This window comes from Ixodes scapularis, unplaced genomic scaffold, assembly GCF_016920785.2.
Source record: "Ixodes scapularis isolate PalLabHiFi unplaced genomic scaffold, ASM1692078v2 PGA_scaffold8__174_contigs__length_109621045, whole genome shotgun sequence".
Lineage (NCBI taxonomy): Eukaryota > Metazoa > Arthropoda > Arachnida > Ixodida > Ixodidae > Ixodes > Ixodes scapularis.
In genome coordinates, this window is record NW_024609883.1 from 71,139,416 (window position 1) to 71,153,481 (window position 14,066).

At 45.5% G+C, this 14,066-nt stretch overlaps 1 protein-coding gene and 1 pseudogene across 1 annotated transcript; both read right to left on the reverse strand.

Annotated features, from left to right (window-relative positions):
• Positions 1–1,056: 1,056 nt before the first annotated feature.
• LOC120838591 lies at positions 1,057–2,446 on the reverse strand (annotated as a pseudogene).
• A 9,809-nt stretch (positions 2,447–12,255) lies between these two features.
• On the reverse strand, positions 12,256–13,458 carry LOC120838587. The gene has a single exon (XM_040208578.1). The coding sequence runs from the start codon at positions 13,456–13,458 to the stop codon at positions 12,256–12,258; it is 1,203 nt and encodes a 400-aa protein (XP_040064512.1).
• Between the last annotated feature and the right edge of the window lie 608 nt (positions 13,459–14,066).

Here is a 14,066-nt window from a genome sequence, read left to right on the forward strand (position 1 = left end):
GCGGTTCCGCGCCAGACGCCAGCGCAATGCGCATGCGCGAGAGAGAGATGTCTTCCTGCGCGCGGCGAACTACGGCTCACGGGCGCTGTACTTCCGCGGTCTGATAGAGTTCCATAAAAATTGCTGGGTTTTTGGAACTTCTGGACGTGTTAAATTTCTGTATACCAGTTGAACCGACTATAAATTGTAACCTTGTAAGGCTCTTTTTATTGATTCGGATCAGCTCATGCTTATTGCCTAAGTAGCAGGTTTCAATGCATATCGTACAGTTCCAGTTTTTGAACGCAAACAGCACATTAGATGCATTGCCAGAAAACGGGACATGTTCTGTTCGGTTTTTCCACGTAGATTGATGGAATTTTCTAACAGTGCAGGCACCTGTGAATCCCACAGAAGTCAATGTATACCATTGGGAACCGTGCACAAACCCTGCCTGCTCATGTTGGTAACGGAGCGCAGCTGTTGGTTTGACGTCATAGCGAGGGCGACCAATGACGTTGCGCCGCGTGGAGGGGGGGGGGGGTAGTGGTAAGGGGTAAGCTTTGCGCTAAAGCAGGGGACACATGAGCGATGAAAACGGGCGCCGCGCGGCAGTATCATAGCAACCGGTGCTGGCGTCCCTACGTCACTTCCTCGCGGCGCGGCGTCGCTCGGATTTGGTAGATACAGATAAAGCCGCGCGGTGCGTCTGTGGTGCGCCTAGCGGAGAGCGGTGAGAGCAGCGCGGAACCCACTTTCACTGCTCATGTGTTCGAGGGTGGTTAGAAAATTTTATTTACAACAGTCGTGTCATGCCTAGAAAAAAAAAAACGAAAACAGTATATGCAGGCTCTACAATCCACGCGCCCGCCGCCCGGCAAAGCGCCCGTCCGCGCGATCACTCGCGCAAACAGACACCAACCGGCACCGCGCTCACACGTCCCGCCCCTGCGACGCCTCCAAGGGAGGGCCGCCTAACGCGATCTAGATATGATCGACATATTGAAATCGCAGTTCGATACGAGAGTTGTGCACGTGGAGGTATCAGCAGGACCAGCTCCGCAGGAACTCCTGCTCTCCGAGGAGGAACAGTTGCGACTCGAGGTGCGACACGAGCTCCCGCCGTAGCCTGAACAAAAGCGGCCAGAGCGCACGCAACCTCCGTCCTTGTCCCACGGCGCAGCACCGGTTTCGCCACAGGACGTACTCGCTCGCGGCGAGCAGAAGGCACGCGAAGAGCCCCGAAGGACAGCGTCCGCGTAAGAGGTACAGCGCCACGCCCAGCCCCCGGAAGCTAGAGCGAACCACCCGCCAGAACGGGCGCGTCACCACACACTCCGACACAACGTGCATGTTCGGCTCTCGGTCGTCGCAGTTCGGGCACTGATCGGCGCGACACACGCCCCACCGAAGTAGCCGGCCTCGTGTGGGAAGCACTACCCAGCCGCGCTGCCACTCGAAGTCTCAAAGGTGTCATGGAAGGTTGGAGGGGTTGAGGCGGACCCATGGGGACGAATCCGAGAGTCCAATCTGCACGGGAGTGAGCTGTGGTTCCAACAAGGTTTGGGCGAGGCGTGACGCTGGTGTTGTCGTAATGTCCAATTGAGGCGCCTGCTCCACGAGGTGGCGATGCAGCTGAAGCGCCTTCCATCAAGCCGGGGGCGGTGTCCAGCACAGGCACCCGACGGGCCGGTGAGGTCGACACCCAGGTCTTGGTGGGAGTGCCCCACGAAGTAGAGAGCGAGAGATCTGGCCGGGTTCTCAGCTTCGTGTAGGATCATGAGCATTGTCTTCAGCTGGAGTAGCGCGGGCGTGCCATCCACGCAGGGGAAGCCCCATCCTCCCTTCTCGCGCGGGAGGGAGAGCACTTGACGGGTGACGAGCTCGGTTTTCTCCATCCAGGAAAATCTAAACAGAGAACTTCGCACTTGTCTGATGAAGCTACGCTGTGGTACTACCACCTGCGCTAGGTACCAGAGACGCCCGCAGAACACCGAGTGGGCCAGGTACCGGCGCTCGGCCATGGGGAGAGCGTAGTCGCGGGCACGATCCACACTTGCCGTGATGTCGCGCGCAATTCGGGTCCACATTTCGGGCGAGATTCCCATCGCGTTGAACGTTACGCCCAGGATCTTCACCACGGCAGCCGCCGGAAGCGGGAAGGCTGGGTCTGGTGGGCGGTTAACCCACAACGCTTTGCTTTTTTGCTCGTTGAGGCGTGCACCCGAGAGCGAGCCGTACGTCGTGAAGACCTGAAGCGCCGCGCCAAAATCGTCAGCGTCGCGTAGGTACAGCCAGCGTGATGTCGTCGACGTACGCAGTCACCTTCACCTCGCCGCTGCCGGGAAGAGGGATGCCGCGCACCAGGGTCGATGTTGGTGAGGAACGGCTCAAGTGACAGGACGAAGAGGAGCAGCGAGAGTGGGCAGCCCTGGCGTACGCCTCGCGTGACGGGGAAGCTGGCCATCACGCGGCTGTTCACGCACAGATCACTTTTCATGCCAGCGTACAGGACCTCGAAGCGTACAGGAACACACTCCAGGGGGAAACCAAAGGCGTCGAGCGTGGCGAAAAGGATGGGGTGCTCAACCCGGTCGAACGCTTTCGCCTGGTCCAGGGAGGCGATCAAACCTCTGGCGCAGCGGGAGTTCGTGTAGTGAAGCACGTCTTAAGGGCGATTCTCACATGTAGCAGTTCATCTGTCGTCAATACTCATCGTCTGCAATGAGCAACAGTTATGACGGTGCGATACAAATACAGTCAAACGCCGCTACAACGAACGCTTCTACTACGAAATAGCCTGTACAAAGGGCTATTTCGTTGCTTATCTACTTTATTGGGGTCATTAAAGTGCGTGACGGATATAACGAAGAGACGTGTATAACGAAGAATTATCGCGGTCCCACACGCTTTGTTATACAGGTGTTTGACTGTATGCTGAGCGCTGCCGTCAGCCCGCGGTTTGCGCAGAGTTAGCATTCTGCTGATTGTACGGGCCTTACCGCGTCTGTTTGCACGGGCCTTACGCTCGGTTTTCTCTTCCCCGCTTTGCTGTGTAGGAACGGGGGCCGCGTAGTAGGGTACAGGAACTGCGTATTAGTGCTACCGCAACTTCACTGCATTTGACGGAATGTATCATCCAGGCGTTTTTTAGCTTTAAGAGCCACCAACATTTGGCAAGAATGTGTTGTAGAGCGTGCTTACCTTGTCACATCAAACAATGGGAAACATACAAAAGCGTTTTTTGTTTTCTTCTGTGGGTGAAACAAGGGACTTTCATGTTCTTGGAAACAATCTCAGTACTGCCAAGCAGTGTCGAAGCTGAATCGTGGAGTTGGCGGCATCTCCAAACCGCTGCCTCCCTACGAACTCTGGTCGTCCGGCTTACCGAATATGTTACTAGAACTAGAACGGTTTGAGATCAATCTTAAGGCCTATAAACGATAGTTGATCGGTAATCCGTTCTTTAAAAAAAAAGTTAGAAAAAATGCACATCAGATCTCTATATGTTTACACCTCTTAGCCCTAGCATGTTCCTCATGACTAGGGATTAGTGTTGTATTTGTAGTTGTATAAACAAGAGTTAAACTTTTTTTTTTTCGGCAGGTTGTCGGAGTTTTAAGAACCTGCGATATGCAGTCAGAAATACTTGGTCAACCAAAGAATCATTTCTAAAGAATCATTTCTTATATTCTTACATTCGCACTCTCACTCGCGTTTACGTAACAGGCTCTAACGCAACGTCAAGGCATGGGTTGCAAAGCAGTGCCCTGCGACACACTTTTTTTATTTTTTGCCTGCACTGGTGCGAGATGTGTACGGGCGTATAAAATGCCCAGGCCCGTGCAGGCAGCAACACTGTAAAAACTCGTTAAAATAAGTAAATGCTTTTTAGAAAATTGTTTCTTCTGTCGTGATATATCCGCTCCAGATTACTGACAGCAGCTACAGGACAGCCTAGTGTTCCCAAAAGCGTCTTTGACGCATCCTAACTCAAGCAGGGGCACGCCAATCGGAGGGCAACACCAATGACGCGCAGAGAGAGTGCGATGACGTGGCAGTCAAAAGTGCCGTCATTGGCTGAGATCGGGGTGAAACAGGAGCATGTGGGAGCGTGTCGAGGGTGAACAAGCGCACGGGGTGCGCGAAGAGCAGACGAACTTACTAGAATGAACAGTTGGGCTAGTTGGTGTAGACCTTCGCATCGCTTATCACCGGGGCGAAAAATACTGAGTCACTGAGCTGTTATTGTATGCGCAGCGTCTGATCTGCAGCACAGGAGATCAACAGGGCATGCTCAGGAGGCGTTCCACAGCCCAGCAGACAAAGACGGCAGCGCGCGCAGAAGGCAATCTTTGCAAAGGTCTATACACGCTTTGCAGCAGGTGTGCATGGGCGCCGCCATAACTGACCTTCAGTTTTTGTTTCCTCTTATTGCGTTTACTTCACTTCGTCATTACCCTAGCAGGGCAGGTGATTGCCATTTTAGATTTTACCGTGTCCTCTTCCCCAGCATTGGCGTTGGTGGAGGCTCGTCAACGCTCGCTTCAGTGGCTCGGCATCTGGCTAAGACAAGAAAAGGTCAGCAATGGCTGCTCTAATCTGGCGCGTGTGCAAAGCGTCTATACGTTCATGAAGAAAAACAGCGCGAAAAACAAAAGTACATAGAGGTGAGAATAACGCACAGGACAAGGCGCTCACTATCAACTTTTTTATCTTGAAAAACACACGGGGAAAGGACTTTTTGTTTTTTCACGATGGGGTCGTTTCTCTTTTTTGGCACTGTGGCGTCACTTCTTTCTCGTTCCTTCGAGGGAGAAGTTATCCAATGTCCAAAAAGACATCTCACTGTCCCTGAGGTTCACAGATGATTGACTCACGCACGTTGTTTTCTTTTTGCTATATATGGTAGGCCTCAATCATCTCCCTAGGCAACGGGGCTTTGTCTTTGTACTGGATAGTTGTGTCTCGGAACCACTTATACTCCGTTCTATAGACGATTGCAAGCTGGGCGACTGGCCGCCGCCATGTCTCTGCTCGAGCTTGCACGCCCGTGCGATTACAACCTTGCCAAAGCTACGTTCACCCGCGCGTTGCGCGCGCTTGCACGCATGGGGCACCAGTTGTGGCACCATGCTTGCAATTGTCTATACTTAATATACAACAGTGTCAAAGCTACTGGCGCGAGCACGTGGCATCATCTATGGTTTTGTTTGCGCGAGAACGCGTGCAAATGATCAACGAGATCAAGCCCCATGCTCGCGCCAGCAGCTTTGATAGGTTGCACAATGCACACTAAGCATGAAACAGAGCATAGCAATGCCACGGCCACTCGATTAGGAGCAATGCACTGCTGTGACTGCGTCTGTGAACCACAGTTGAGAGCCACAAATATCTTGTTATGACACCAATCTCAGTTGTCTCGGGAGAACATTGAGGCCTACCATATCGAAACACAACAACGTGCGTGAGCTCCAACCATCTCTGAACCTGGGGCACAGTGGGATGGCTTTTTGGACCTTGGATAGCTCCTCGTTCTAAGAAACCAGAAAGAAGCGACCCCACAGTGCAAGAAAAAGGAAGAGCCTACGCGCGCGTCTTTTTCAAAATAAAAAAAAAGTTGATAGCCAGCGCCTTGTCCTGTGTGTAATTCTCACCTCCCCGTCCTTGTGTTTTTCGCGCTGTTTTTTTTTTTTCATCACAGACGAACATGCGCGCCTGTTTGCAGCTCATGAATCCCGCGGCGCAAGCTACGTGGCGCGAGCTACCACCCGTTACGAAGTGTACAGCCATTAGCATCCATCTATCCATCCAGCGGCGCGGCGCGTCCCAAGCATATTATTATCGCTTCTCAGGTCATGAGATAGCGACATTACTCGACAAGAACGTCGAATACCCAGTCATGAAGCGAAAAGCGAAAATATAATGGTCAGAATGCTAGGGCGCAAACGATCTGGTGATGGTTAGACATGATGAACTATATCCCTGAGACTAGGAAGAAAAATGACTATGAAGGAGAAGAAGAAAAGAAGTCTCAATTCAGACTCCTGTTCTTCCTCTCTCCTTCATCGTCGTCTTTATGCCTATAGTCTTCGGGTCCCACGCTTTTTATACTGCCAGTGACTCTCATAATCATAATCATCATCATCATCGTCACCGCGCTTTATTTGTGCCAATAAACAACCAGCGGTCTGTAATGTGGCAGAGTGCAAAATTCTATACATCTAAGGCTTCTAAGCTAATCTATACGGCTTTCTATCACTTCAGTAGCAACAGCGCAGTAATGACGTCGGCGTAAATCGGCGAAGCTCTCTCAGGGTTGCTTGAACGATCTTTTCAAACGGGTATATTGTACCTTTGTTTGACTGAACAAATCATGTAATAGTGCGTATGGAGCACAAAGGCGAATGTCACGGAATTCTGTAACAATTACACGGGTTATATGTCATTAAGAAAAATTACCGCGTTATATCTTTTTTTTTCTTTTTTACAACACAAAACGAACATATTATTGCCGAACGTTTGCTGCCCGAATCTAGCGCCAGGTGGAGATGCAGTCAGATGCAAAAATGTTAAAATCTTTCCTTTATCAATTTTCAAGAATTTAGGCGAGTTTCGTTAATTTTCATTGGAAAAAAATGGCGACGCATGATACCCACGAATATATAAAAAAATAATGGCATCGGCTACAGTGAAAGGGTCGCCTTTCCCTAATTGAAAGTTTAAGAAAATAATTGCAACTCTTGAATTAGATAACGACAAGCAATGAAAATTTCACATCGGGTCCGGACCACTAGCTTTAGATTTGGGTGGAGGCTGAGTGTTCGGCCATGTTCAGCTTATTTTTCTGATGAAGGAAATAACATCATCACTGTAAATGTTTTTTCGAGTACGCGCTCTCGTTGCGCATCACATTTCATAAGTCGTAGCTTTTGGCCACCTTTATTTCTTTTTTTTCTCTCTAAAAGCAAAGTTCGGCACTTGTTGTGCGTCGTTATTTTTTACGATAAAAGTGAGGACAGCGAACCGTGATCTGTACGTTTCTAGTTCCCGTAAAGTCGCGTTTGTAATGTTGCTGGTTCAGAATTTATTTGCGGAGATATTGCACTCAAACGAATCTGGTGCGTCTGATTTCTTGGTAAACACGCGGCACAGCCAACCACTGCCATTCAAGGAGATATCTAATAGCTAGACGAATAAAAAAAAAGATTTGGATCTAGAAAAACTGCCGAGGGTATCGAAAAGAGTGTGACGTTTCGCTTAATTATGTAATGCTCGTAACTACAGCCTCGACTGCAAAACGCTCTCTCTAGCTTGGTCCTTCACTCCGCTCTCTCTGCCGATAGCCGTTATTGAATCTCTAGAATGTTCTGTGGAAATGTAAACGTTCCAGATTTAGTTGTTTGTACGAAACCGTTTTTAAAACGCTATCTAAAGCAAAACAAAAAAACTTGGATGTTACATGTGAAATGCAGGTGTTTTCTCGGTACTGTTATGACAAGATACGATATGGGGCGTTGGATTCCCACATGCCCTACATGTTCCACTCTACGCACTAACATGCTGTAATGCAAGTACCGTTCTTTTTTTTTTCTTTTTTTTCGGCGTAGAGGGTGCTCTATGGCGGCGCCGTGCTTCGATTCACCTGGAACACTTGGATACGTTTTCCGTCATAACCCACCGAAGCACAAGCTTTTTTCTGCGACGCGAGGCGAGCGTCGAGTTCAGGTCGGGGGCGAATCGGGAAACGTGAAGCTATGTTGGGCGTTTTCTTATCAACTGCCTTGTTCGTCGCTGTCCTCCTTTATGTAAGGTAAGTGGACGGTGCTTGAACAAACCCCCGTGGCATGCCTCCAGCTATTTTCATAAACGCGCGGATGTCATCACGAGGCCAGTCTCAAGTATTAGTATGGAACTGTACAGTAATCGACAAGTCAAGGAACGCAGGACATCTTGGAGTCGGCGCACCTTATTATCGCATCTCAGCCAATCAGCTTGGGCCGTCAGCCAATAAGCGCGCCAAAAAAACGTGTAACGAATCATAAAGCTGATTATAATATATATGATTATAATATATATGATTATAATATATGCACAGCTTGATGCTGTAATAACAGTATCAAGCTGTTATTTACAATAGGAATGTTGGATCAATTAATTTTTTATGAGCTTGTTAATGTTTCGTAGTGAAGGGTCGATTGCGCGAGTGATTTTTGTGTATAATATAAATTCCCATTTGTATGTAAAGGCACGTTTTCGTGACACCATAATAAGCCTTTTTCTTTTCTTATCATTGTGTCGTTTCCAGAATTATTCGTTAATTTTTCATGTCAACCTAAATATTGCAGGTATACGTTTTGTTAATTCGGTCTAAGCTGGAGTTCTTTTTTTTTTTTTTTTTCGTTGTCTAAAACTGTGTTGCCTGAGCTAGTCAAGCAATGCTAGAGCGTTTTCTGAAGGTTCCTTCATTTGTGTTTATAACCGATATATTGGTCTCATTGTATATTATAACCTTGCAAGGCTTTCAGAACTATGTTGTGCCCCCATCTTGAACTCAGGACGACTAGAGCGAGATATGATAGTTTTGTCTAAATACACGTATGAATAATTCATTGACCTAATCTCATGTCAGCTATTTATGGTCATGTTTTATACAAATGTTGCCACCTTCTTTTCCGTTTTCTTAAAATCAGATCAATTCAATCAGTCTTACGACGCGCTACTACACTCATACAGCGTTCTTAGTGCTACATATATCATGTTTTAACTCGCATTGTGTACCATTTAAATCGTTTTCGACTAATATCTAATCGACTTGTGCATAATTAACAAGGCGTTCGCTGTCCATTTAAGCCCATAAAAGCAAACAAAGAATAAAAGAATTAACATATTATTTCGTAACATCACCTTGTGGAATAGCATTTTAAGGTTTTCTTCGGGCTTCCCCAGACGTGGTTTAGAATTGGGCAGCAGATTTTTCGCCACATCTGAATGCACGAAGTTATGCTTGTTGCCTCACACCTATGCTTCATTTCCGCCCGTTTTACTTTCCTTCTATTTATTTTTTAATTTATTTATTTACAGAATACCTACATCGCCTCGTGGGCATTATCGTAGGGGGCGATCACGAAATAACAAATAACAGTGATTTTCACAAACAAGAAAAAAATACATCATTGTCTGAGATACTGACCAGCTCCTGTTGCAGCAGGTTCCAGTCTTTGATTGTTTGAACAAAAAAAGAACTACCAAAATTGTTTGTTTTATAACAGTACTCAAAAACCTTTTCAGAGTTATCGAACCGCGCTGACATGTAACTTGGTTTATACAAATACTCATTTCTATCATTGCCAGTTTCATTATAATAAATCCGATGAAAAAACTTCAATCTTAACTTATACCTTCTAGTGTTTAATGATTCCCATCCCAGCATGGCTTTTATTTCAGAGATACTTGCATAAGGGTTATAGTTATTGCTGACAAATCGTGCCGCTTGATTCTGTAGCTTTTCTCATTTTTCGATAAGATAATATTGGTATGGGTCCCAAATGATGCATGCATAGTCGAGTATCGACCTAACATGCAAAATATAAAGAGTTTCTTTCACCTCTGTTGAAGCGCCCTTAAAATTCCTCCGGATAAAATATAACATTTTGCTTGCCTTTGCTATTGTATAGTCAATATGATTGTGCCATTTAAGTGATTGGGTGAAATTAACTCCTAAGTATTTACAGTCGCTTACTCTGCGGATTATTGCATTTTTAATGGTATAGCTGGCGGGAGACCTTGATACATTTTTTGTGAAGCTGAGATAATTACATTTTCCAATATTTAAACTCATTTTCCACTTATCACACCAGTGTTCTATTTTATCTAGGTCGCTTTGCAATATTTCTATGTCCATTGTTGAATATATTTGTCTATAAACAACGCAATCGTCCGCAAACAACTTAATCGGCGATTGAATGTCAGTTACAATATCATTAATATAAATTAAGAACAATAATGGTCCCAAGACACTGCCTTGGGGTACTCCTGAACTCACAGTTATCGGTAATGACTTGCTACCATTTAAAACCACGCACTGCTCTCGGCCACTTAAGTAATTTTTTATCCACTTTTGAATATTGTTAGTTATATTTAAGGATGCTAATTTCTTCAGTAGTAGGTGGTGTGGTACAGTATCAAAGGCTTTACGAAAATCAAGGAAAATTGCATCTACATTAGTATTGCTGTCAAGTGATTTTGAAATGTAATGTTGAAATTCTGCCAGTTGTGTGTTACATGAACACCCTCTGCGAAAGCCATGCTGGGAAGGGGCAAGAAATTTACAGGATTCCAGGTAATCAAAAACTTCACTATATATAATATGTTCCAACAATTTGCAACTAATTGACGTCAAAGATATAGGCCTATAATTTTCTACAAGTTTTTTATCCCCTGACTTGAAAACAGGAATAACATTTGCTACCTTCCAATCGTGTGGAACTGCCCCAGTTTCAAGGGAAATTTTAAACATGAGACATAAATACTGGGCTATAATATCTCGACACTTACAAAGAACAATCGATGGTAATCCATCAGGTCCGGTTGCCTTCGAGGTATTCATTTCACGCAAGGGGGAAGTAATACCGTTAACATCAATTTCGATATCTGCCATTGTGTTACCAGAAATAACAGATACTGGTGATTTATCGCTGGTTGTTTCTTGAGAAAATACTGATTTGAAGTAAGAATAAAACATACTGCCTTCTCAGCATCACTCTTGATTATTGTATTGTTAACATTTAAGTATGGGATAGAAATATCATCTTTTCTACTTGTTTTAACGTATTTCCAGAACACTTTGGGATTTCGCTTAAGATCATCGTTTAGCCGGGAGAAAAATAACTTCTTTGCTTTTCTTATAGATAACTTTAATGTGTAATTAATTTCCTTTAGCCTTTGCAGGTTTATTGGACAGCCATCTCTGGAAACCCCTCTATATGCACACCGCGCTCTTCTTACGAGTTTACGAATTTCAATATAAAACCATGGTTTTTGTTTTCGTTTTTGTCGAATAATCCTCGATGGTACAAAAGTGTCGATTAAGTTTGTTATTTTATTACGAAAGATGCTCCACAGATCTTCTAGACAGTGCGATTCTGCTAAGCATAAAAAGGTTGAAAAATAGCTGTCCAATTCAGTGCCGATGGCGTCAAAGTTTCCTCTCTCATACATGAATACCTTGCGTGGAAGTTGCGCCCTCTCGGGTGCTCCAGATACATTTAGCGTTGCAACAACCACACTATGGTCACTTATTCCAGGATACACCCCGACCTGAGCTACAATATTAGGGTCATTACATAAGACCAAGTCTAGAATGGCGTTCAACCTCGTCGGCTGCTGCACATATTGATTGAAGCCGAAAGTGCCCAATACCTCTGTAAACACAGTGTTAACGCGTGATTTAACAATACATTCTGTTGTTCCAGTAGACCAGTTAAAATCTGGCAGATTAAAATCACCACCTAGAAAAACACTGTCAGGAATCATTGATAACATGTCACAGAGCAAACAAATTGAAGTTTCACTGTTATCAGGGGGGCGGTAGAAGGTCCCGAACGCGAGAGCAGTTCCCCTTGGGAAAAAGACCCGACACCAGACAGACTCGGTAGCATTTTCGAAAACCAGTTCATGACTAGTCCATCTATTAGAAATTAGTAGAAAAACTCCCCCACCGTGCCGATGTCTGTCTTTGCGATAAACTGTAAAACCCGCCGGAAATACCTCAGCGTCACTAACAGTATCATCTAACCAAGACTCCGTCCCCATACACTCTAAGAAATGCCTGCGCGTCTACTTACCCGCAAAACACTCAAAGAGCCAATTTCTGCGATCTAGGAAATCAGCTCAGCGAATGATGAGGCGAAACATCTGTTTAGACCTAAAAATGAAGTCTGCGCTGTAGCATTACGCAATGCAATCATGACGCTTTGCATTGCGTAATGCTACAGCGCAGACTTCATTTTTAGGTCTAAACAGATGTTTCGCCTCATCATTCGCTGAGCTGATTTCGTAGATCGCAGAAATTGGCTCTTTGAGTGTTTTGCGGGTAAGTAGACGCGCAGGCATTTCTTAGAGTGTAACAACTTCAGGTTTAAGGGTCTCCAACAAAAGTGCAAACTCGTCTACTTTATTTTTGATGCTACGACAATTTACCGATAGCACTGAAGGCGCCTGTTTTGTAGCTGTAGCCTCATGATTGCTTGGGCCATCTTTAGGCTTTCCGACCCGTCATTCGTGTTCCCTTGGTTGGCCAGGCGCCCGATATAAAACAGGTTGTCTCGTTTCGCTGTCCCAGATAAACGTCTGTCCATTGATAACCAGTTTATCGTGGTTTAAATGAACCTTGTTCTCTCTGTTCTGCCTTTTCTCCTTCGCATAATTCCAAAGTTGACGCCTCTTTTCTTGGACTGCAAGACTAAAATCCTCGGAGACACTGAATGAAGTATTCTTGAATTTAAAAGCACTTCGCAACACAGACTCTTTGACCTTCCAACCCGGGAAGTTGACTACAATTGGTCTGTTTTTCCCATCTTTGTGTTTCCCCAATCGGTGGGCTCTTTCAATTAAAACATCGAGCGATAACACGTCTTTGCAGATTTTTGTGATCAGCCTTTCCGATTCTTCCCACGTTTCACTGCGAGAGTTGTCGGGAACTCCAAAAAATACCAAATTTGTCCTCCTGCTTCTGTTTTCAAGATCATCTAATTTTGCTTCTAATTTCCTGCCACTTCCTTCAATCTGCAAAACACGTTTTTCAATATCATTAGTTTTCAAGCTTATGGTATCAAACTTCCTCTCAAGATCAGCTTGTTTTGCCTCAATACCAGCTAACTTTCCCAAAACAGTCATTTGACCAGATTGCAATTCCAACAAAATGGTCTCAATTTTCCCAAGCTGTTCAATCTGTGCCTTAGTCATGGGACCGGGGTTTAGCTCCACGTCACCCGACAAAAGCAACAAGGTCTCAAAAAACGAAAACGATAGTTCACAGCACAAAGACATCAATGTAGCAATCACCCAAGAGCCAGCAAAATGCATGTATCTACAAAGCACACGTTTGTCGATTGGGCACGACACTCTGAGAAGCATTACATTGCTCGTTCGGCAACATTTTGAATGATTTAAATAACTAACCTGGTACATGGAGCAGCGTGAGTATGGGCCGAAAAGAGTGTCGTGCCCCAGCGGCTGAAGGCGAAGTAGCTCCCTTTTATGGCAACGGTGCAGCGGATCCGGAAACGTCCCTCGATGCCTGGCCATCTGTCGGTCTTCAAGATGACACAGAAAATTTTCTGGAAAATCCGGTGGCTCGAGGGGACGATGAGTTGACGAAAAGAAGGTCGTCGCTGGCCATGACTCGTAGATTGGGGCTGCCGCCGTCCCGACGGAATTCGCCGTGACAGCGAGAATCCAAATCAGCACTTGGTACATGGAGCAGCGTGAGTATGGGCCGAAAAGAGTGTCGTGCCACGTGCCTATGTGTATTTAGCTATATTTTACGTAGTTCGAACCTGCTGACGACTTCCATAACACATGTATGCTCATCGTTAATTTCTTCTGCCTTAACAAAATTTTACAGGTGGAGAAAACAGAAATTCCGTATTTTCACGGATATTGGCATTCGTGGACCGCCACCGAACTTAATCAGCGGAAACCTACCCGAAATGCGACGAAAGGTACATCTTGAAAACTTTGGATGGAATTATAACATGCGCATGTTATGATACAGAAGTTTAAAAAAACACTTCAATCCCAACCGACCCGAGTGGTTGAGTCAACAAACTTCTAGACAAGCAGCCAAGGCAACGAACACAGTTTACATTTGCAACTAATTTGCGAAAAAAAAAGCTGTTCATTAAAATTGAGCTCCTAACTTTACACCACAGTGTCACATCACTTTCCAAAAGTATATTGTACTTATTTCAGATTTACTTCACATTGAGACATGCTTGACTCCACCGACGTTGATTTGACATTTTCTCTGCAATGAACTGCATATTCATTTGGACTATGGCTCTTCCTTATGAGACTTCACCGTG